Genomic DNA, 25,399 nt, shown 5'->3' with positions numbered 1-25,399 from the left:
ACATCGTAAAAACTGTTTGATTTCTAAAAGGCATAAAGGACCTGTCCAAAAACCAGCTCGCTGTTGCCTATTAAAAGATATGAAAGCAATACACCAAGGCCTCACAGTTCCTCAGCCTCCATGCTGAGCCTAAGTAACCCAGGACAAACCATGTCAATACCTGCATCGTTTGTATGTAAGTTTGTTAGCATGTAAGAAGTTTATAGACAAGCTTCACAGTCAGAAGAGCATGCCTCGGCATTCAGTTTGTATTAATAAAACACTAAAAAGAACGAAGCTTACCTGAGCTATTATAGACAAAATGCCTACCACAGCTATAAATGCCGCAATGCTAGCAGATCCAAAACCTATAATCTGAAGAGAAGCAGAAAATGCATAAAACAAGTGTCAAACACTATCCAAGACAACCACTAGCAAACGATATCTTCTTCAAAGAAAACACTGATACTCGCTTATAATCTAAATCCATACAGCAAGTGTCCACTTTGGAGAATAATCCTTAACTCGACTGCTTGCCAAGAAATCCACACAAGGAAAAAAAAAAACTGGCTTAAAAAAAGGAGACAGAGGAAGTCATGTATCTGGAAACTGATGTTCAATATCCCCTCCCACAGAGACAACAGATCTTCAACAGGCAAGAGGTGGGCCTCGAGACATACAAACTGCTGCACTGAATGGGAACAAAGGTCTGCTGAAATCTATGAACATGTGTGCTGGTTTTGGCTGGGGTAGAGTTAATTTTCTTCATAGTAGCTGGTATGGGGCTGTGTTTTGGATTTGTGCTGGAAACAGTGTTGATAATGCAGAGATGTTCTCATTACTGCTGAGTGGCGCTCACACAGTGTCAAGGTCTTTTCTGCTTCTCACATCACCCCACCAGTGAGTAGGCTGGGGGTGCACAAGATGTTGGGAGGGGACACAGACGGGACAGCTGACCCCAACTGACCAAAGGGATATCCCATACCATATGACATCATACTCAGCATATAAAGCTGGGGGAAGAAGAAGGAATGGGGAACATTCAGAGTGATGGCGTTGTCTTCCCAAGTAACCATTAACACATGATGGAGCCCCGCTTTCCTGCCTGCCGATGGGAAGTAGTGAATTAATTCCTTCTTTTGCTTTGCTTGTGTGTGCAGCTTTTGCTTTACCTATCAAACTGTTTTTATCTCAACTCACAAGTTTTCTTTTACTCTTCTGATTCTCTGCCCCATCTTACGGGGCGGGGCGGGGGGGGCGGGGAGTGATCCAGCGGCTGTGTGGAGCTTAGGTGCTGGCTGGAGTTAAACCACAACAACATGCTTAAGCTATGGCAGGGTTTATGCATCAGGAGTCAAGTGTTATTCTGTTCTTGGCTTAGCAAAGTACACTGCTTTTACTTTTTAAAGCTGTATTTTGCCAGAAAGCAGTTTTTGGAGCAAAGTCTTCAACAAGAAACAGGTCTTAGGGAATAGTTATTTAAACATCCTTAGTAAATTGTGAAGACACCAACATTTACCTGTCTCAAGTACAGAAAAAAGCTAGAGTACTGGCCAGCCTCAGGCAGATAGGAGAGAAACACTGTAATGCAGATTGGGAGAACTGTAGAATCTTTTCTAACCTTCTTCAGAGACTGTAAAACAAAGAAAGAAAACAAGTATTGGAACATTTATACAAAGTCTAATGAAAGCATAAAGAAAGCAGAAGGTGGATTCACTTTTTTAAAATCCATTTTTACCCATGCATACAAGTCAAAAAAATCACATATGGAAACAGTTAAGCCAAACATTAAGTTAGAAACAACCCCCTGTTATATAACGTTTGTGGTACCTCAATCTTCTGCAAAGTTTCCATTTGATTTTTGAAGCTACTGTTCAATGCCAAATTACAAGTATTCACTGAAAACAGCATCATATAATATTTAGGGAAATGCATAATATCTTCTAATTGATCTCCATAATAATCTATTCTGAAAGATGCTAGCAAGTAGTACAGCCTCATTACAACTACTTCACTTCCCAAATTATGAGCATATTTTCCCTTGTACTTTTCTTGTACTTGTTCATCCAAAATATGAATCAGTTTGAGTAACAAATAAATTGTGGAAAACTAATTCTTTAACTGCAGTCTTCCAAGCATGTCACTCATCTCTCAACATTCACAACCAGTTCCCAGCAGGATGGATCACATGAAGAACAATCATTCTTTCCTCTCTTAAGAAATCAAGGTGTAACACAAACACAAATGAGCAAAGGTGAGGAAGTGAACAAGTTACTAGAAAGACTGAATGTTATCTTTTAACACTTTCTATATATGCCTGAAGAAAAATCAGGCTTTATAGATCCATTCTATAAGCGGTTGAAGCGGTGAAGGTTGAGGGCAGCCTTGGTTGTAGTGACCATGAGATGGTAGAGTTCAGGATCTCATGTGGCAGGAACAGAATAGCTAGCAGAATTACAAGCCTGGACTTCAGGAGGGCCAACTTTGGCCTTTTCAAGCAATTGCTAGGGGAAATCCCATGGGACAGGGTACTAGAAGCTAAGGGGGCCCAAGATAGTTGGTTAGCATTCAAGGGCTGCTTCTTCCGAGCTCAAGATCAGAGCATCCCAACAAGTAGGAAGTCAAGGAAGGGTACCAGGAGACCTGCATGGTTAAACAGGGAACTGCTGGGCAAACTCAAGTGGAAGAAGAGAGTGTACAGATCATGGAAGGAGGGGCTGGCCACTTGGGAGGAATATAAGTCTGTTGTCAGAGGATGTAGGGAGGCAACTAGGAAAGCTAAGGCCTCCTTGGAATTAAACCTTGCAAGAGAGGTCAAGGACAACAGAAAGGGCTTCTTCAAATACATTGCAGGTAAAGCCAACACTAGAGGCAATGTAGGCCCACTGATGAATGAGGTGGGGGTCCTGGAGACAGAGGATAAAAAGAAGGCGGAGTTACTGAATGCCTTCTTTGCCTCTCTCTATACTGCTGGAGGCTGTCCTGAGGAGCCCCGCACCCCTGAGGCCTCAGAAGAAGTCAGGATAGAGGAGGAGTCTGTCTTGGTTGATGAGGGCTGGGTCTGGGACCAATTAAGCAACCTGGACGTCCATAAATCCATGGGCCCTGATGGGATGCACCCGCGGGTGCTGAGGGAGCTGGCAGAAGTCATTGCTAGGCCACTCTCCATCATCTTTGCTAAGTCGTGGGCAACGGGAGAGGTGCCTGAGGACTGGAGGAAAGTGAATGTCACTCCAGTCTTCAAAAAGGGCAAGAAGGAGGACCCGGGGAACTATAGACCGGTCAGCCTCACCTCCATCCCCGGAAAGGTGATGGAACAACTTGTTCTTGGTGCTGTCTCTAGGCACATCAAGGATAGGGGGATCATTAGGGGCACTCAACATGGCTTCACCAAGGGGAAGTCATGCTCAACCAACTTGATAGCCTTTTATGAGGATGTAACCCGGTGGATAGATGATGGTAAAGCTGTGGATGTGGTCTATCTCAATTTCAGTAAAGCGTTTGACCCAGTCTCCCACAGCATCCTTGCAGCTAAACTGAGGAAGTGTGGTCTGGATGATCGGGTAGTGAGGTGGATTGTGAACTGGCTGAAGGAAAGAAGCCAGAGAGTGGTGGTCAATGGGACAGAGTCCAGTTGGAGGCCTGTGTCTAGCGGAGTCCCTCAAGGGTCGGTACTGGGACCAGTTCTATTCAATATATTCATTAATGACTTGGATGAGGGATTAGAGTGCGCTGTCAGCAAGTTCGCTGATGACACAAAACTGGGAGGAGTGGCTGACACAACAGAAGGCTGCGCAGCCATTCAGAGAGACCTAGACAGGCTGGAGAGTTGGGCGGGGAGAAATTGAATGAAATATAACAAGGGCAAGTGTAGAGTCCTGCATCTGGGCAAGAACAACCCCATGTACCAGTACAAGTTGGGGGCAGACCGGTTGGAGAGCAGCACAGGGGAAAGGGAACTGGGGGTCCTAGTGGACAGCAGGATGACCATGAGCCAGCAGTGTGCCCTTGTGGCCAAGAAGGCCAATGGCATCCTGGGGTGGATTAGAAGGGGTGTGGTTAGCAGGTCAAGAGAGGTTCTCCTCCCCCTCTACTCTGCCCTGGTGAGGCTGCATCTGGAATATTGTGTCCAGTTCTGGGCACCTCAGTTCAAGAAGGACAGGGAACTGCTAGAGAGAGTCCAGCACAGAGCCACGAAGATGATTGAGGGAGTGGAACATCTCCCTTATGAGGAGAGGCTGAGGGAGCTGGGTCTCTTTAGCTTAGAGAAGAGGAGACTGAGGGGTGACCTCATTAATGTTTATAAATATGTAAAGGGCAAGTGTCATGAGGATGGAGCCAGGCTCTTCTCAGTGACATCCCTTGACAGGACAAGGGGCAAAGGGTGCAAGCTGGAACACAGGAGGTTCCACATAAATATGAGGAAAAACTTCTTTACGGTGAGGGTGACCGAACACTGGAACAGGCTGCCCAGAGAGGCTGTGGAGTCTCCTTCTCTGGAGACATTCAAAACCTGCCTGGACACGTTTCTGTGTGATATGGTCTAGGTAATCCTGCTCTGGCAGGGGGATTGGACTAGATGATCTTTCGAAGTCCCTTCCAATCCCTGACATTCTGTGATTCTGTGATTCTGTGACTATATCAAAAAAAAATCACATATAACCAAAAGTGGAATTCAAGAGTGGGGAGAGAGATTGCCAACCAAAAGTACAAAGAATAAAATAAATATGGAAAAGTCTTACAATATCAGGTTTTGGGGTCTGTAGCAGTGTAAGAATTCAGCATTTCTCTTACAATAAAATAGAGTAAGGTAAAACTAAGTAAAGCATTTCCCCTTTGTATTTCACACCAAACATAGTTTCCAATTCAAGAACCATTTAATCCACAAAGTTTCTTTTGGTTTTGGTTTTTAAATGTAGCTAGATCTTTTTGTGCAACAGCAGAGAACAGACATTATGGCATAATGAACAGTCAAGCTACCAATACGATTAAAGATTTCTCAAGTTTACAAAACACAATTAATTATTATTATTAGTTAATCATCAACTATTTATTAATTACTTAGTGAAGTGCATCTTACTGCAAAAGGGTCTGCTTGTTCCCATGATATAGAAGCTCCCCATGAAGCAGGTCTCATTTTTTCTGGCAGAGATTCTGGTACAGCTAGCAGGATGAAGCAGATGTCCACAACAGCCACCAACGTGGCCACCAGTACGACAAGGTTATCTCCGTAGCTGGCAGAGAGGTATGCTCCAATGGCAGGACTAGTTACCAAACTTGCTGCAAAGGTGGCAGATACCTATGCACAAGAAGAGTTTACAAACTTGTCAAAGTGGTTATTTTACCATTGCAGAAAAATTAAGTAACATGCTCAACACCACCACCCCTCCTCAGAAGTGTGGTTTTAAAAAAACAAGTCAAAATTTAAGTTTAAAAAAAAAAAAAAAAATTGCTTATGACAGTAAATACGGGTCCAAAAAAAGTTTCTCCAACCTCCTCCACAGCCCACCATACAAGACAGGGATTTGCAGTCAAAGACAAGTTTGTCTCAAAGGAAAACAGCTCTTACTTTCTAACAGACTAAAATGGGTTTTTTTTTTCCAATTATGAATTTGATGAAATTTCACTTAAGATGGTGTCAGCACATTTAAAATGCCTGCCTAAGTGAACCTGAGCCTCAGCACTCCAGGTGATACATAGAGTAATATATAATGCCTTTGTTTACAGTTTGCATTTTAAATACACAGCCACCACTGGACAGCACAGCAAACGAGGAGATCATTAGCTATGACAACAACTACTGTATTGTTTCATACTATGTAGTAGTGACATGCAGCTACTAACAGATCACTTACTATATTCACATACACCAGAACATGATGAAAAATCAAGTGCTATAGTTAAATGTCACTATAAAAATCACCAGAAAAGGTTATAATAATGGTAGTTTGTTTGGTTTTTTTAATTACTACTCTTTTCCAGTCCCCAAAACAAAAAACACTCTGCATAACTATTTTACAGAATAAGTAAGAACACAAGCTAGAAACATAGCTTTATACAAAGCTAGAAAAAAAACTAAGGAAAAGACGTAACGAACTGATTAGAAAGAGACACACCTCATCACAACAACTGCACTTTTGTCTATCACCTCATAGAATTTTAGAACAAGCTGTTTCTGTTAATAAAAAGCTGTTTGAAGGCAGGCAAATATATGCTGCAAATATACTTACGGCCCTCTTTATCAACAGGAGAAATAAAGTGGGAATTCCAGAACTTTTAAACCTGTTGTGTGCTCTGCTACAACAATACACACGTTTGGTTCAAGAGAACTAAGTCCTTTGTTTTCTTAACTGTTAAATGAATATCTGAGGAATCATACATCCCTAAGGCTAAAAATAAAAGGAAACCTTAAAAGTACAAAGTACAGTACAGTCAGCCAAGAATCAAGTCCATGAATATCTATATAGTGAAAGCAGATGCACAGAGGATGAAGGGATAAATGACATTCAAAGGCCAAGGGCCTCTACCAATGGCCCTACAAAACCTAAACCAATATAGGTATTCAGGAAAGCAAACTGAGCAGAAATTAAATTATTACTGAAAAAGCTAGTCTGTACTAACTGAACTATTTTCCTCTTCTCTTGCTGATTAACAAAGGTCATGACTATTATTAAAATACTGCATTATGCATATTCGCCCTTCCTGCCTGTTTTGACTATAGAAAAAGCCATTCTACATTAAAAAGAAATCACATAAAATAAAAGTGCAATTTACAGGTGGTGGAAAGATATTGCCACATCAACTATTAAATAATTTGCATTGCCTTTAACAACATTTCTTGTTCTGCCTGCAAAACCTAAAACATGTTTTGTTACACATGCGCTCTACGTAGGTAAAGTTGTCAAATTCTTATTCTGTTCCTATGAACACAGAGCAGTTTGTGCAGTAGTAAAAAGTCTAAATTAGATTTCAAACTCTAACACAGTGCCTTGATGCACGGTTCATTCCTTTCTCTATCAACTTCATTACATTAATCAGGAAATGATCTGCGCATCAAAACACAAAGGTCATAATCTGACCTTTTTTCCAAGTTTAGAGTATCTTACCAGTCCATAGGCTGTAATTCTTTCGTGTTCTTGTGTTACATCAGCTACATAGGCAAATATTACAGAAAAGGTAACCGAAAAGATTCCAGATACCGAAATCATAGCGAAGTACCACCTAATGATTTAAAAGCAACAATTAGAAAGTTTAAGATAAGACCTCTTGCTTTTCTCTTACTAATCAAGCAAGTTTGTATTTAATCTATGCGAACTGTTCCTCAAGAACTAACACAGAGCTTTACTGGAGATTGATGATTGTGCAGTCCCACTTAAATACTGGAAAACAGCATTTTAATTTTTTATATTCTATTGTTTACTTTACATCAGCCTAAATGAAGAAGCGACCCCTTCACGACATGGTACCTATACATTTTCACACTCTCAAAGCTGAAGCAAGTTTAAGTAATAAAAAAAGGAATTATCTTAGAACTCAGTTTCTCAACCAGTTAAGGAATAAACTATCATATATAATGTTTTGGAAGCTGAACTCTGAATGCACTCAGTGTAAACAAAGTTCTTTTGTAATCCTCCTAAATTTCACAATGAATGTAAATGAAACTGAAATCAAGTCAATCACACTCAGTTAAGGCTTCAAAGTTGCCTAAAAAACCAGTTAAAAGATCTTGTTTGCAGCAATTATACTTTTCTGTGGTCAATAAATTCTAAGATTCACTTAGCTTTAAAAATACTTTTATTACAGCATTGTCAGTCCTCAGGGGAAAAAAAAAAATTAACAGCTGAGCTTAAAATTGAGTTAGACAGGGCTATCAAACCATTTCAATTACTGTTATACTTGTATGAATACAATAATAAATTACATCCCATAATTTCTACTTTTAAGACACACAGTTTTAACATCTCAAACAGAAAATCTCCAGAATAATGCAACATCTTGAAAGTGTCTCTCTCTTGTCTTATTATCCCTCTCCCACTTCCCCAAACTACTCCTGATTGAATTTCTGCTGTACTGACAGGCTCACTACTTCAGTCTGTACCACTTACCATGGACTTACTCTCATTAACGGAATTGGGGCACAGGTGAAGAAAACTGTAACAAGAAGAAAAGATTTCCTTCCCCACGCATCTGATAGAGCACCTATTAGCGGAGCACTGAGAAACGACAAAAAACCCTGTGACAGAAGAAAAAGAATTAATATATCTATATTTACATTTCCAATTTTCACTTTAACCACAATATAAAAAAGGATTAAAATTGCAATTTGATTTGTAATTAAATACAAAATTGTAGATAACTGAAATTGTACACAATTTCTTCTACAGTCTACATTTCTGTGACTCTTTTTTTTCCAAATCTATTAAACCTGAGTGCATTAAAAAAAGAGGCATGCTTTTCATTCAAGATCAATTTGATTCAATATAGAAGTACCACAGACCGCAAAAGCTTCTTAAAAATCTCCAAAATCTACAGTCTAGTTTTAGAAAGGACATCTTCTTAGCCTCTATCATGGGACTTGGTACTAGATCCCAAACCCAAACCCAAACTCTAACTCGCACTGTCCTAAGGGAGAGTTTTGGGTAACCTAACTGTTCTCTGAAACAAATTAAACAGAACACTTATTGCTTTATGGTACATATTTATCAAGTACAGGACATTTGTACATTGCAAAAACTATGAGGACCATTTGAGCAAGCCTAACAACTTGAGACAGTGGAACACTATAATGATATTCCAGTGGCAAAAGTCAGACTTACAGGCACGGTTGTCACAGAAAAAATTGACTATGGATCAAATACTACATTTTTCAGCATTTCATAAAGCCCTAGCATCTAGGTGTCAAATGTGTTCTGTATTACACGGAAGAATTAAAATAAGCAAAGCCTTTCATGGGTTTGTTAACTGCAAAACCTCCAGAACAGATGCATCTTCCTCCTAATTACTATATTGTTCTCTCATCAATCCAACTCTGCCATAAATCCAAACATTAGTAGATACAGTGTGAGCACCTCAATACACTGGTAGTCTACTCCAGCTAACTTTAGCTAACGTCTGGTATTCAAATATACTCACCTTCAAGTTTAACGTATGTGTACAGGCTACTATAGTAAATCACAGTTCTGCCGAATCCCAATAAACAACTCTGATTCCAATGATTTCAGTAAATAAATTGAGAGCAAAAGCTATAAAGCCGGACCACCGACTCCTAGGGAAGTTAGATGCCTGAGTTGAAATTCATGTTTTTGCTCCTTACAGTCAGATTTCAGTAGACTATGAACTATCATGTTCTGCTGTCACCCAAACCACTCTTGATGTTTCATAAGCAGCATTTTAAAGAAAATACTGGACACTGAAATGCAAGCTCACTCTGTTCTATGCACCCCTGTTTGTTATACCTGTTAGAGCAATACATACATTTAGACCATTATATTAATGCACTTTTCTACAGATATGCTCTGTTGAAAATATATGAGGAACCCTCCATTCACTATTTTTAAGTGACACTCAGTTACACTGCACTGTGAACAAACACAGTTGAAAGAAAACGTCAAAAGGAACACACCCATTGTTTTCTAAGAGAACAATGCAAAGTTAACTTCCTCTTTCAGTTCGAGACATCCCGACATCCCTAGTGCATGGTATTCTGCTAATCCACCACGAAAGATATCAAGACAGCAAGTCCATCCTAAAGATGTCATGTTCTTACAACTAAAAGCAACGTTTTAGATTTGTTGCAGAATATAAAGCTAAATAATTTCTGGGTGCTGTAAATTAACTTAGTCATAAGTTACACTAAGTGCTTTGAAGCCTCTCAGTAAAACAGTTACCAGAGAAGAACCTTTCAAGTTTTAGTTATGCTAGAGGAATTTTGCAAGCTTTTTTTGTGGCAACAATCCAGCTTGATCACTGTGTGACTGCAGTGGTATAAGTAAGCTATAAGCTGCCCTGAATATCTCGACCATCACAGAATGCTCAAAAACTGATTAAAAAAAGACCAGGAAAAGAAAAATAAGCAATCCTGCTTAAAATTAGCTTTTATACCACATCTTGGACAAAATCACAGTGTTTCAGTACTTCATTTTTTTATCTCAATGGTGTCATCATGGCTGCATTATTCTGCTTTTGATACAAATCATCTAACATTATGAAGCAGATATTAATAACCTAGCTCCATTCTCAGAAGGATCCTTATCAAGATTACAATAGCTACAACTGGTACCTATTCAAATGAGAGGAATTTAAACTTCTGAGAAATTATCCACTTTTTTCAAGATGCTACCATTTAGCAGTAAATCTTGAACTAAGCCCAAGAACACAACCATTACAATGAAAAAATGGTTTAAGAATTAATTACACTCTCAGTCCTTTGGATGTTCTTATGCAGAATGCAGGAGAGACAAATTACAATACAGGAACACACAGAATATTTAGGTCAGAGGTTTTAAAAAATCTTACCTTAACACCTTGAATAAGACCATTCATTAAAAATGTATGATTGGAAAATGTTTCATGTAAGACCTGATGGGGAAAAAAAAAAATAATTTGAATCAGGAGAGACAGGAGAAAGTTGATTCAAAGTTTAAATTTGATTTGTAAAACAGGATAGCTCTATATGGACTTATTAAAAAAGTATCTTATCCCACAATTATACTTTTATTTCTCTTCACCAGAAAATATTGTCAAGGTTTAATATCAATTTATTGGCATAAATTCCTCTGTTGGCACGACTACACTGTACTGCAGAGATAATTTGGTTTGGGGTACTTTCCTCAGAAAGGGGATCAATGTAGGCAAAAAGGATCGCCATGTGGTACAAATCACAGAATTTTTGAGGTAGATAATTCCTTCAAAAGGTTGTCTCAATCATTGTTACTAATTAGGAGTGAAAATGAGATTCAGCTAACTTATTCTGTAAAGAAAAAAACAGCGCTATATTCACAAAGCCCAAAAGGCACCGTGAAAACTGTTTCTGAACAAATTGCAGATATTCAACAGTCATGCAGTTAGAAACACTTCTGATGAACAAGTAGATGCTAGCAACAGTTCTGAGAGTTTCATGTATCCTTTAAGTACAGCTATTAATTCATTTAAGGTGCTTTACCAGCACTGTTAATTCAAGGGCAACCACGTTAATCTATACTAAACAGATTTACCATAAATATGCAAGAGAGTTAAAAGGCCTCACAAGCGCTACTGTGTCAATTTAAAATGTTATTGCAATGATCAAAGTGTATATGCAACACACACTTCAAATTCATTTGCTGTTTTTATCTATAGATAAGTGCCAATAACTACAAAAATTATTTATATGCATACTGAGAAAGCCACTAACCTAAAGAAACACAATACTTTAGAGTCACTGAAAAATATCAGCATCATTTTTCAAGGACAACTGAGATTCTCAAATCACAGGTTTAACAAAGGTGGTTGTTCCCACGTTAACTCCTGCTGAGATAACTCTGCTTATTTACACCCCTTTTTCCTTTCGTTCTTATCTTCTGTTTAGATACTTAAAACAATTTTGCACCTGTTTGACCACTGATCTTATGATATGAATGAAGAAAAAAAGTCAGAGTTCAAATCAGAGATATAGAGGAGCATGTGCCTTCCAAGTCAAAAAAAAAAAAAAAAAAAAAAAAAAAAACAAGCAGGAAGCTCACAGAGCTTTCTGTAAAGCATTTTCCAGTATGCTTCCTGGGAGGCAACCACTGCTGATATTGGTTCAAGCTTTTAAGATTAATTTCTGTTACTTTACAGACAAGAGAAATGCAAGTTGACAAACTGATAGAGGGAACTGCCTTACTCATGTTCTACCGATAGAAATATTTTCGTATTAAAAAAAATATGACACTGAAGACAGAATATGCCATTAAGTGACTAATACTGTTGACGGCCATTTACTAATATTGGTTTACCAGTCCATAAAAAAAAGCAATGAGTATAAGCTGTGGGTAGTCTGTAAGCAAAATAGCCTTTGTGTGCTTTATAAACACTTTAAATCTTTTCTTCTCTAAGTATAGTGTCATGCAACAAACACTACAGCTTTGCTGATGGATGTCAAAAGAAGTGAAAAAGTAATCTAAAAAATGAACTTTAAATAATATCAGCTATGATAGAGTACATACAATTTATTTTGATAGTACACAACACAACATTTTAATCTGACTGAATGTTGACAATGACCTGGAGAATCATGACACAACCACAAAAAACTTCAGTGACCATGAGCTTTGATCAACAGGCCAGACATTTCCATTTCTGCCCTTCCTACCAGAGAAACCTTCTTGTGCAAAAGTGGGCAGCTGGTGGCAGTTCAAAGGCTGAAGTTTGCTCATAGGAAAGCTCTATGTGGCTTCTAGTACTACTGGCTCATCACAGCCCAAAGTAAGTTACCACAGGTATGTTACAAGACAGAAGGGTGCAAAGTATCAAATCAGATTTGAAATTATTTAAATCAAACATCAGCCTTTCAGTGTGTGTAAAGCTGATTGCAAATAAAGATGATCGCCCCCAAGAACACAGAAGTCATTTAAACCTGTGCAAGGTAAGTTACACCATTATATGTAACTCCATGCTTTAAAACTGCAGCAGCCTCCTGAATATTCAAGACCACACAAGAGAGGAACACAACATTCAAAATACAAGACATTCAAGACCATGACTGTACTGAATCCGCATACTTCAGTCCAAATGAAAATTCAGCTTTAATTAGAAGCATTTCATAACACTCCCATTAGACACAGTGCAATGATAAATACTAATATCAAGAATTAACATTTCAGTTGCACGTGACTAACAGTTCAAATTCATAGAGAACTATTTCACCTGGAGTACACTATCGAAGAACTATCGAAAAACCCACCTAACAAATAGTTTTATTTAAGTGGGGTTTTTTTGGAAGAAATTATTATTTGCACATTATCCCTTTAAATGCAAAGTGTCAAGCTAGGGCAACTTGAAGGTGAGCATTTTCATTAAGAAAAAAAGGAGAGAAAAAAAAAAGAAACAAGACAGACCACCCAGTAAGCTTCCCCATATTTTGACACTGGCAAGACTACATGACACGATGGTAATTTAGTGAGACACCTATTTTATGGAAATTGTTAACTGTTTATATGGACTTTTTTATTATTAAGCTATGTTAAAAAGATCAGTGATTGTCATTAGGAAGGTTAGACAAACATCTCTCAAGAGTTATGTAGATGATTTTATTTGGAGTTTGGGGAAGGAAAATAATTAACTCCAAGGTCTTTCAATCCCACAGGACCTTGTTTGTCATGTATTCAAAGTGCTCTCAGATATTATCTGGTGAAAAACTGGACTAGTAGACTTAGGATGACTTTCCTCAGGCAGGCCTGATGAATAAGACCCATGTCCTCAGATGAAAGGCTTCATATCCTATTACCAAACACTCGAATTATCTATTCATCTGGAAAATAACTGAATTCCAGAACAGATTAAATACTTATAAAATCCATTTCTTACATGAAAGCCTTTACATTTTACTTCAAGTTACATGCTGGCAAATCAGACAGCCCACAATAGAATACAAAATTTACTATGGGATGCATAGTTTATTCAATCGTTATGACTGGAAGATGAACTGAACTATGAAGTCTTAAAAAAAGCCAGAATTTCCAGAAAGACTTTCATCAATACACTAAACTACTGTTTAGTGATACTTTTAGAGATGCTACTCTAAAGGGCAAATAAAAGTGAAAGAGTAGTGCAGCATTTTGCTAATTTATTTTTCACTATCTTTTAGTCTTTCAGCAATCCAAACCTCAGCTGTAGTATATTATTATTGCACAGTGTTGAATGCTAAAGACTCCTGGAATTCAGTTAATGAGGTCAGCAGGAAGTGCAAAAGAAATTAAAACCCCTGTCCCTAGGAATTAGCAAATTAACTTTTGTCATTACTGCCAAGAATACAGCTGATCAGTGATACTTACTGTTAGCATTGGAGTTGTCAAGAGCCCCCAGGCAAAGAATTCTAGAAATATGACCACCACCGCATGGTATACACTTGGCCGACCAACACCTTGTTGCTAAGAAAGAAAAACACAAGCAGTGGTTGTACACATCCAGGACGTTACATGTGCAAAGATCTCTTACAAACTTTTGAGCATAACCAGCTTTCAGGACAACCTACTATTGAGCCCTTGGGAACAATAAGCCAAACAAGGGTAGAAAAAGTTATTACAAAATGACTACGGATCTCCTGGGAACTTGAAAAAGTTTGTCCCCTCAAACTCTTGCTGACTGAAGAGAACTATTTTCCCCATTCCTGCCATTGCCCTGTACTGCTCTCATCTCCAGTGTACCTTTAGGCTTCTATCCCCCTTGAGCAGTATTCACAACGCTTCCACTGCAGTGTGACAAAAAGTGCAACTCTCCCTGCTACCTCCACAAGTGACAACAAAACAGATCTGCTTTATGAAGATTGCATCACCATTACAACAAAACTAGGACAATGTACATAACCAGAAGAGCACCAGTTTTTGTATTTGAAACTACCAAAGTATGAGAAAAGGCAGCACAGCTTACGCCGTCTGTACAGCCGCTTTCTGTTGACCAACTGATTTCATGCTTGTGTGTGCCCATGGACTAGAGACCCAGGAGCCATTTTAATGGTCAACAAGTAACTCCAGAAAGCCTTAGCAAACTATGGAAGTGCTCATGATGTTGTGAAACCACTGCCATTCAAGACCCAATGACTGGATCCCAGACAAGAGAACCAGAATCTTTTTATTTAGATAAACCAGGCAGAACTGTTGGGTAAAGCAGATTTAACCAGAACTGCTGCTTTCTTTCATTTCTAGCTGCCCCTTTGGCATAGCAACTGTTTTACAAAGTTTTTGGGTTCCAAAATTAGTCTTTCCCTTTCCCCTAACACTTGTCCTGTAGAAGATTGTTTTCAGTGTTTCTCGCTAATCCAAAGCCATTACACTTCCACAGAATTGGTAATTCTTAGAAAGGCGCAGTACACTCAAAATATAAAAGGACACTTCTCTTGCATGCTGCGCAATCTAATAATGTAGGATTCAGTTGAAAAGACATCTTCTAGTGACAAGTATCAACCACATTGTGTCATTTTAGCATGGGGAGAGTAGGGAGTACATGAAACTCAAGGTCTCCCACTGAACCCAAAAAAAGTCAAGACAGCATATGACGCATTTGGTGTTTCTCCCGTGCTCAGTAACTTTCACCAGATTGGCAGGAATTACAGGTTTAAAAAACACTTGTATCACAAGATTCATTTAAGTTAACCATCTATAGTAAAGATTTTTAAAGAAATCCCTACTGCCTGGACAGTCTAAGACCTCTAATAATTTTTAAATCTACCACAGTTTATCAAAACCTGTAGCAGCAAACAAAAAGTAACCCAAACAGCATTTTTTCTAGCTATAAAATTCAAATTATTTTCTACATTGCTGCTTGCTTCAAAGCTTGAGGATTTGAAGAAAATAGTTCTCTTTCTCCTGTGAAATAATACGATAATATCATAGATCAAAGATTACCTCTGGGAGGCTGATAACTTCCAAGCATTATTAACATTTCTCCATAGGTTACCATGCAATTTTTAATCTCTAAATAGCACTTAACACAGATTACACAGAAGTCTGACGATCCCTTCCACAGCAGTTTCCTGTGGAAAAGGCAAATTTTACAGCAGAGAGTAGGTAAGGGACTTCTCAGCCTTTCTCTTGCCTCTACTTTACTTCCCCCCCACCTCTATATCACTAAGTACAATGTTGGACCACAAACCTCTGGTTTGCATTCAGCAAACAGTTCTAATGCCACTAAAAATGAAGTTTTGGAGGTTTTTTTTTGTTTTTTTTAAATAATGTTTTTATTACATGCAAATTTGATCTGAGATTTATGTGGTTTACCAGAAAGATGATGTACACACATACTCAAAAAGACAGGCATGTTTTTTTCCTCAGAAGTCTTTTAAAAACTTCTGTGAAAGAAAAGTATTTTTGCTGTACTGAGCCTAAATGAGCATTTCCTGGAGATCAAAATAGTCTGTAAATCATTTTCGGCAGTATCATGCGGCTTACAGATAGTTGGACTGAACTACGAAAAAACCTGAAACCTCTATAGCCTTTTGCATTCAAGACATAACCTGGAAAAGCTGAATCTAAATCCCAAAAGGAACATGCACCTGTCAAAATGAAGTCAAGCATTCCACATCAGATAAACTAATAGCTACCGATCTATGATCCACATAGACTGCAGCTGATGATTTTCAGTTTTCTTTACAGAGCCCTAAGCGTCTAGATTAATTCAAGAACACTTGTGCAAATGGCTGTATCAGGAAAGTAAAATCACGCAAATAGGAAAATCCACTGACATTGTCAAATGGACCAATGCAGATAGTTACTTCCGGATGCCCATCTTTTCTGTAGGACCTAAAAACTCTTATCACAAAAGCTTTCAATTTTAATCAAGAATCAAGTTATTTTCAAGAAAAGAAAATAGCTTATGACTGATCACATACACAGCCTGGACCACTGATAAAAAAGCAACAAAAACTCTTTACTCATTTCGAAACCAAAGAGCTTTCTAAAAACACTTCACACTTGCTTTTAAAAGGAAGCTACTCCAGAAGTAATGGGTGTGGCTCATTTCTCAATGTGGCACACTGAGAAAATACTTTGCTACAGAATGCAACTGCATGTAATTTACATAAAGAATAAGCTTGAGACACACATGCAGAAAATGGTTATAAACTTGAAGCACAAAGAGCTTTAGGCTTCTTTAACCAGACAATATGGGGACAACATACTGAATTATTTATGGTTAAAAAGATTTAAATAGAATTTCAGAAATAGCACAGATACAGTCAACATACAAGTTTCTTTCATCATTCCTCGCCCCCAAATTTTAAAGTGTTATTGTTAAAAACTAAGTGCCCTCAGGAAAGTCTTAAAATCTGTTATGGGCTTATTTTCTATCCACATAGATCATCGTCATATGACAGCTCAGTGTGTGGGCTGATAAACTATGTACAAACATTACAATTGCTTTCAAACGCAGCTGCTGGTCAAGCTATTATACTTGCATAATCAATAATGAGATAAACATTATGTAATCTCAAAGGCTTCCAATAAAAGTTTAAGGCCATCGCTATAAAATCTGAAGTCCTACAAGTTCTAAGAAAATATCTACTATTTCTCCAGTTTTACGCTTCTGCTCTTTCTACGCTTCTTTTCACCCATATCCAATTCTAAACTATATTTTTTTCTTCTGCCTTTACTGGAGGCAGAATAAACCCAAAAGTTAGTTTGAAGACAAAAGGGAGAACTACTGGGATGCAATACAAACTTTTTTTTTAAAGCAGAACACAGCTGTTGAACATTAATAAACCCATGAGAAGATGTCAAGATCATAAATCCAGCTGGCAAGGAATTGTTCATAGAAAAGGGAAAAAAATTGCCTTATAGTATCAGTAAGAATACCTTATCTTAGACATTTTGAAGGACAGCTAGTACAATTCACCCTAAAATACACCAAAGCAAGACAGAATTTTATAGCCAGTCCCAGATCTTCAGAGCAAAGCTAGAACTGACAGTATTCATTTATTCACACAACTTTTAGGTAACTATTTATCTGTTAATTCAAATCTGTAATTTAACAATTAAAATTGTTCGAATGGCTGCAAAAGCACCTTAACATCAATTTCAAACATGCTTAACTGTTTGTTTCTCTTAAGCAATGTGTTTATTTCAGAACAAAAGCACTTCTCACTTTCAAATACTGAAGACCTCCAGAGCGCCTTTCAAACTTTTCACGTTTTGATGAGGGCCACAGAGTCCTGCTAGGCAGATTAAGAAAAATACCCAATTGGCTAAATACAGCATGCTTTTTTCTTCCCATGAGGGTCAAGCAGCAGAGCCCATTGCCCAGAGAGCTGGACACACGTTCTACATTGTGGACACAAGTTCTCTGTCCTCTTGCAGAGTTTCAATACCCAACTGGAAAAGCTCTGGGCAACCTGCTCAGGTCTCACAGCTGATCCTGCCCTGAAGAGGAAGAGATCTCCCTGAAGTACCTTTCCAGTAATCCTGTTATCTCTCAGGCAGAAAACAAACTCAAGCTGAAATTCTGAACAGACAATCACAGGAACTTGCCTTTCTCTCCCCACACCCTCCTTTGGGAAATACTTCCCCACCATGCAGTAGGGTCTCTCAGGAGAGCCTGCTAGTTGCTTGTTCTACTTGCAGTATAGAGATGACTCTGCAAACAGCACTCACTGTCCTTCTATAGTACGTAAACCAACATTCAGGTGCATTAGTATGAAGAGTGTTCTTACTTTCTTTTTTAAAAAGTGCCTATAGAAATGTTCTACCCCTACAAAAATTAACTGCTACAAGTACTTTTTTTTACACAACCACCTGCACTGCAGTCTGCTATATCAACTCTCACGTTTTCAAGAAAACAAAGAACTGAACTAACAGAATCAGTAAAACATTTTGAGAAACATGCTCTCATGTATGAATCATTCAGACCTTGGAAGTTCATGTCAAATTATAAAGGGCACATTTATCTTCACTGCAATTTTCCTAGTTTCCCCCCAAAATTCAACCTTTTCAAATGCAAACTTTTCCTGGTATGCTTCACTACATTACTAATAATCATTTTAGCTTATTCTAGCATAAATCTTATGCTACCAATACATCTCACTACATTATGGATGCTCTTTTCTCCACATGTATTACCCAGGTAGCTCTCTAGGCATATTGCATGTTTACCTCTTTCTAGTGCCTATTGTCCTTACCTTTCAAACAGAAGTATTTAGGAACCACCTTAATTCCAGCTGTTCCCCACAAATGTCCCTTTGTTGGAACTGGCAAGAATTCACTCAAGTGTAAAAAGCACCCCAAAGGCCTTAGCTGCGTTTGTCACATGAAGCAATCACCAACTGATTATGTGTACAAGCTCCAGTCTGAGACATGGAACTCGTATGCAGTGCAAAAACACACCAAACACAAGTGAAAGTATTTCCCAATCCAGTACAGCCTTTAGCATTTTAGATGTGCCTTGTGAGCTGGAATATAAATCATAACTAATTCAGATTATACGTTTTCCAAACTTGCATTACAGTTGCAAGAGAAATACCTTAAGCAGATCTGCATCTGGACAGTAAGATCATGATGTACTCTCTCAAGAAAAAGCTAGGCTAAATCATATTCCACAGGTCTAGAGTATCACAACCACAACTTGTTCAAAATGGAAAAGACCACACAGATTTTGTAAAGAGAAATTGTGCCTTAAAAAATTCCTGGAGTTCTCAAAAGAACATGTATGATAATGGAATCATGTTAATAAGCTTTCTGAAAATTCAAGTAAATACACTCAAAGACCCTCACCAAAGGCTCTTAAGGTAAGCAGAAAAGGGTGCAAACTCTTCACAGGAATTAAAAAGTAAAAAGAAACAATAGTACGGAAGAAAAAAGAAACAGGATAAGTTAAAAAAAATAAACCAGTGATCTGTTTTCACAGCAAAGGGAAGTTACCAGACGGGTCCCAGTGCTCTGTCCTAGGGCCTGTGTAGTTCAACACATTCCTAACGGAGTTGTAAAAAGGGTGAATGCAAAGTGACAAAGTTCAGATGACAAAACACAATTCACGTCAGGAAAGTTAGAGGGCAATGGCGAAGAACATCAAAAGTTGATGGAATCAGTAAAACAAATTAAACAGCAGATTATAATTAATGTAGATAAATTTAACCAATACAAACATGAAAAAAACAATTTTAATTCCACATATAGGGCGACTACTACTTAGGAATATGATCCTGGAGAAAACAGTCCCATGAAAGACACCAGTTTAGCATTCAGCAGTGGTTTACAAAAGTGTATTCTATGATACACCCTGTTAGGAAAAAAGATTATCATTATATTACTGCATAAACATGTGATGTGCCTGCCTTGCTAACCCTCTGCTTCTGGTGTTCTAACCATTTTTATTAGATCTACATAAAGATCCTCCCTCTTACCCTATGATTGCTTGTTTTGTTCAGAAGCTTTAAAGCAATACATATTATTGAATAGTCTATTTTACAAAAGCACAAGTGAAAGAGGCCCACAGAAGGTCAAAGGACATTGCCAAAGGTATGGAGGAATGCTGAAGTAGGTTACTCCAAGCTGCAGTCAAAACATCTGCGGAAAGATACAACTGGGATTTACTGAACTAGGAGTAACATGAAGGGTGTGAAGAGAAAACAATTGCCACTGCCTTCTTATACTAAAATACGAGAAAATAAGTAAAGCGGGACACGAGACAGCAAGTTTAAATTGCATGGCACTCCACACAATTTACTCTCATAGTCTAAAATGTCTTGCCCCATCATTTTTTCTGCTGGGAACACATTCCTGTTTAAGTTTAGGCTGGACAAGCTTATGAAGCAGGAATCTTCTGAGGAGTGCAAACCACGAAAACACCATTTCTGGTTCAGCCTTTGAGGCTGAGGCCATCAAGGGTAGGAAGAGGATCCAAAAGAACAATCACTATACGCCCTGCCACATTCTGAAAGCTCAGCTTTAGACTATTGCATTATCTAATTAAATTACTTCTTACAGATACAATACATAACAAGCATATTACGCTACTCCAAATTGCAAGCTGATTTATCCATTGCTGAAGTTTTCTTCCTAAAACGTAGAAAGGTGTACAACACTGAGAAATTCCTCTAAAAAGCACAGACTGCTTAGTTAATTCACATGCTTCTCCATGGGATAGAGAATTACTCAAGCTCATTGCCCAGTGGTTAAGTTTGGATCTTCAGTACTAATATATCAAGTCTTATTTATATAATTTATATAATTAAGTTTCTATTGCTCTAGCCTAGCATACTTCTCTTTGGATACAAGACCTTCCAGATTGCTAGAACCTGGAGGATCAGTAACAGCAAACTCAGAACAGCAGAAGTGCCCTCTCAGCATCAATATGAGAGTGATTTGTTTTTAAAGACTGCAGCAGACAGACAATCACTCCTGGTAATGGTTCAGAGTTCAGACTCGGTGTTAATTTAACATGATGGGAAGATTCAGAGTGACACTGGCAACCTTCAGAAGGCAACACTGTTTATCCCCAATTATTCAGATTTAACAGAAAAAATAATTTTTGTGTGGGAGAAAATAGGGCTCCACAAAGCACTAAATACCCAAACTGCCAATTTGAACCACGTGCTTACTACTAGCGATTAAATTTAAATCCTACAAGCAAGAAATTTGAGAAACCAGCTTATTGGACTGAAAGGTGCTTCAGTAAAGTCTCACAATGTTTCATCATGCTGCCTGTTTCACCATGCTATATTTTTTACACAGTGTTAAAAAGAAAAATGCTATCAGTAAGGGTAAAAACCTGTAATTCTTCAGGTATATACCAGTTGTGCTTCGCTGTGTAAAACAGTTTAATGAATAAAGGCTGGCAGACTTCTGAGATGTACAGTTTTATCCTTCAGAATGCATTCATTAGGTTTCTAAAAAACACAGAGGTCTCAGGCTTCACAATAGCCAAGGCATTTTATAGTGTCCAAGAAGATGAAACTAATGTACGATTAATCCGCAAAGAGGTACATAGGTGTGTTTTCTCCTTAGACATCCCATTTGGGGACTTCTCCCATAACAGCACTTTATTTAGACAGTACAGTACTGTATTTTGCTAAAAAGCTTCCTTAGTGTGGCATTATTTTACTGAAAATAGGTTGTATAGAAATGAAGTACGTGGTATGAATATTCTGAATGTCATGCTAAGTTTTATACTACCAGTGTTCATAATTCAGATGAAACAAGATTGCATAACCAGTAACAAAATGTCCATGGCATCATTTACTTCAATTTCTGAAGCTCACTGAAATCAGGGTAATACAGCCAACGGAAACTGATTTAATTCCAGTGGAATTTACTTAAACATACTATTGTTCTTACTAGTTTTGAGCCAGTAACTCAATTCAGACGAAGTCATTTGTTCAGCATTTATATTTTAGTTCTTCAGTCCAGTGAAGCCTATGCATTCAACAGGGTGAAGTCAGTTACAGATAAATCAAAAACCAGAAGTTTGTTACTCCCAAGCTGGAGGGGTAAAGGAAGAAAGCCTTGCATAACCTGACAAACTTGGTCATATTCTTACACTTCATCCTACCGATCTGATGTGACAAAAGAATCAGAACAAAACTTAAAACATCCTTCACAGACCAAAGAAGCAGCTCACTAAAATTCCATTGCTGTATTTACTCCTTCATCAGCAAGCCAAAGGGCAAGCTTCCACTTTCATATGCCAGGGATGCACTCCCACTGATACCAGAGATCTCTGCAATCACATCTAAAGCCATGATCCATCCCCTCATATTTTAGTCTGAATAAGCTCTTTCAATAAAGTCTAGGCAGAGAGAGTTCTAGTAATATGACAGCCACATGAGAATCACAGGGAGGTACAGCAACTGCAATAACAAAGTAGAAAACAGACTGTTCAGTCAGGAATTGTGAAGCAGACCCTAAACTGATGTAAGGATAATTGTGTTACTGCTAAACCAATGTACAGAAGATAAGGCTAGAGCCTTATGTCTTTCTCTGTTGTAGGAGATGCATTATAGGAACACAAAGCCCCTTAAGGGCACAATTAGGAGGGAGGGGGCAAAAAAAACACCAAGGAAGCAAAACCTGAGATCATTTTATAAATTAAGATTTTATGTCATTTACAATCTACATTTTCAAACCGAAAAAAACAGCACATTTTAAGTACTCAAGAACATTATATTAATCCTTAACCCAACTTTAACAAACATTCCATCTATTAATAAAAATACAGATTAGCACATTTGTCAGTTATGGATTTATTTTCCATTTGAGTTTTACTCTTCTTCAAAGTTAGAGAAAGAAATCAAAGGTCTTTGACTTCTTGTTTAACTTCTCTACCTGTACCCTTCATTTTCTACTCTATGTGCATATTTAAATAAATTCATTTGGTTTTCCTCTATATAATGACATTATCCTTTATTCCTTTCACCACATCATCTATGCTGATAAAACTTAAAGTTTACATTTCTTAACTAAAAAGTTAGTTTTAGTTAAACCTCTTCTGGAGTTACTTTCCTATTCTGACTTTAGATTGGGTTACTGCATCATATATAAACAGAGTCCTAAATGGGAGCTGCTGTTCACAAACCTAGAATGGCAAATACATCACACAGCAGTCATCAGTTGCACTTCTTGAAGGAGCCCAACCTGCTTTTTGGAAGACATAACCATTTCTAATAGTGAACTGAAAGACTTGAATACATTAGTGACCGGTTACAAGAAGTGTGAAGCAGTCACTTTGGAATTAACTTACATAAAACAACATATTTGACTAATGAATTCCATAGAAGAACACTTCTGTACATCTTCTCTGGGTTAATCACATATTAAAAGTACCTCAGCACCTTCATCAGATATGAGTAAGGGACAAAGAATGCATTGATATAAAACAGATGGTTTCAAGATTATTTTTTTACGTTCTGGAGCTCTAGCCATGATATCACATTAATGCTACACTATGAATGCTCAGCTAAAGATATTAGAAATTGATTCACTTCACATATAACATAAAGCAATAAACTATTCTCTCTCCAACAGCAGAGATGCTTACCTGTGGGAGGGTAGGTGACATATGTAGCAGATGTTGGCTCCCTGACGCAAACTTAATATTGTTTTAAAACTGTCGGAATAAGCAATGTTTTCAGCACCTCATTTTGTGAGTAAACTAATATTAAATACATTATTCAGGAACACCCGAACATAAATATAGTCTAAAAAAGTATTAATACCTAGTTAGTCAGGTTACAAATAAAATTTACATGATTTCAATTTGCCGAAAGAGATTTACCATGGCAAGATTTCGCCTAGTTTTGTACCTATATGCCTTCAAAACCCATCAATGACAGGATGTCATAGTTACTTTGCTGTCTCCCTGGGTTCCTCTACTTCCACCTTATGCTCTGGGCTCACTGTCAACAAAACAGGATGGGTTATATCATCTCAGCCAGGACTATCCTGCTTGAAACAAGCCACCTGTCCCTACCTACTGCAAAAAGCTCAGGAGGCGTCATCTCACATCTGTTTTTAAGGCATCTTGTGAGCATGCACGTAGAAAGGGAAAGGCTTAATAACCTTTAATAAAGACGTTTCTGCTGCGAGGTAATTACGCACCACTGCCACACTTACAAAGACAACTTTCCTAGAGATGCTTTCAAGTGAGCGCACAGACCACTCCCTTCCAGCTCCTTTTATTTGCACAGGCATCTTAATGCTTAATGTAGTGGGAATAAACGAAACAGAAAGAGCACTAAGTTATTAAAATTGCATGATAACCCTGCGGTTTTGGTTCACCAAGAGGCACCGGCTGGAACTCCAAAGGAAAACGAAGCTTTACTTCCAGGCACCTCGGATTTACAGATTTTAAAAGAAAACTTATTTACAGCCACCTGCTTACAGGTGTCGCCTCTGCCCGGGATAAACCAGTAGCGAATGTCCCGGGGCTAGGGCAGACGAGGAGGCGCGGCCGGCGGGAGGCCCAGGGCCGGTCCGGCCGAGATGCCGTCAAGCGCGGCTGGCAGAAGCCCGACACCCCGCCGCACCCCAACTCCCAGAAAGCTTCCAGGGCGGCGGGTGCAGCCGGAAAACACTCTGGGGGGCAGTCGGACCCTCACGGGCGAGGAGGCGGGGCGGGCGCTAGCCGCCACAGACGGGCCGCCCGGCCCGGCCCGCACCCCGGCGGCGTCCCCACGCCCTCGGCGGAGCCCAGCGCCCCCTGGCCTGGCCTGGCCCGGCCCGGCCCGGCCCGGCCCGGCCCGGCCCGGCCCAGCCCAGCCCAGCCCTCACCGCGCCGCAGCCGCCCACCTTCAGGACGACCCTCTTCACCAGCATGATGCAGCCGCCCCGCCTGGCGCCGCCGCCCTCCCTCGGCGGCGGCGCCGCCGCCTCCGCCTCCTCCTCTTCTTCCTCGTCTCCCTCCCGGGCCGGGGCTGGCGGCGGCTCCGGCTCGGGGCTCATCTCGCTCCCACCATCCTCCCGGCAAGGCCGGGTCGGAGGAGCAGCGGGTGCGGAGCGGGCTGAGGGCGGCCGCCCGCGCCCGCAGCGGCCGCCTCCGCCGCGCCGCCTGGGCGGGGCGCCACTGCCCGGGTCACGTGACCGCGCGGCCCCGCCCCCTCCGCCTCGGCGGAACTGCTCCCGGCCGGCCGGAAGCTGCGCGCTCGTGGCTGTGGCGGGTTCGAAGGGAATCGCGGCGGCGGGGCTGTTCGCTGCTAAGGCGCCACCAGCGCCGCTCTGTGCTTGGCTGCCCGCAGCGGTGCGCCCGGTGGCGGCTCCCAGCT

At 39.5% G+C, this 25,399-nt stretch overlaps 1 protein-coding gene across 3 annotated transcripts in view; it reads right to left on the bottom strand.

The window, feature by feature from the left end:
* The window catches only part of MFSD14B (major facilitator superfamily domain containing 14B), a 35,558-nt gene extending 10,408 nt beyond the window's left edge, over positions 1–25,150 (bottom strand). For all 3 annotated transcript variants that reach the window (XR_011050028.1, XM_068422278.1, XM_068422279.1), the window contains exons 1-8: positions 24,927–25,150; positions 13,992–14,087; positions 10,495–10,557; positions 8,085–8,212; positions 7,086–7,200; positions 5,060–5,278; positions 1,499–1,612; positions 283–354 (exon numbers count right to left, since the gene is read on the bottom strand). Coding sequence is in view for 2 of the 3 variants with exons in the window: in XM_068422278.1 (XP_068278379.1) it covers positions 283–354; positions 1,499–1,612; positions 5,060–5,278; positions 7,086–7,200; positions 8,085–8,212; positions 10,495–10,557; positions 13,992–14,087; positions 24,927–25,079 (960 nt within the window). In the remaining variant the exon portion in view is untranslated. The remainder of the gene's footprint in view (positions 1–282; positions 355–1,498; positions 1,613–5,059; positions 5,279–7,085; positions 7,201–8,084; positions 8,213–10,494; positions 10,558–13,991; positions 14,088–24,926) is intronic.
* Between the last annotated feature and the right edge of the window lie 249 nt (positions 25,151–25,399).

Source organism: Nyctibius grandis, chromosome Z (assembly GCF_013368605.1).
Source record: "Nyctibius grandis isolate bNycGra1 chromosome Z, bNycGra1.pri, whole genome shotgun sequence".
NCBI lineage: Eukaryota > Metazoa > Chordata > Aves > Nyctibiiformes > Nyctibiidae > Nyctibius > Nyctibius grandis.
Note: the sequence above shows the minus strand (reverse complement) of the source record. Positions and strands in the feature narration are given on the sequence as shown.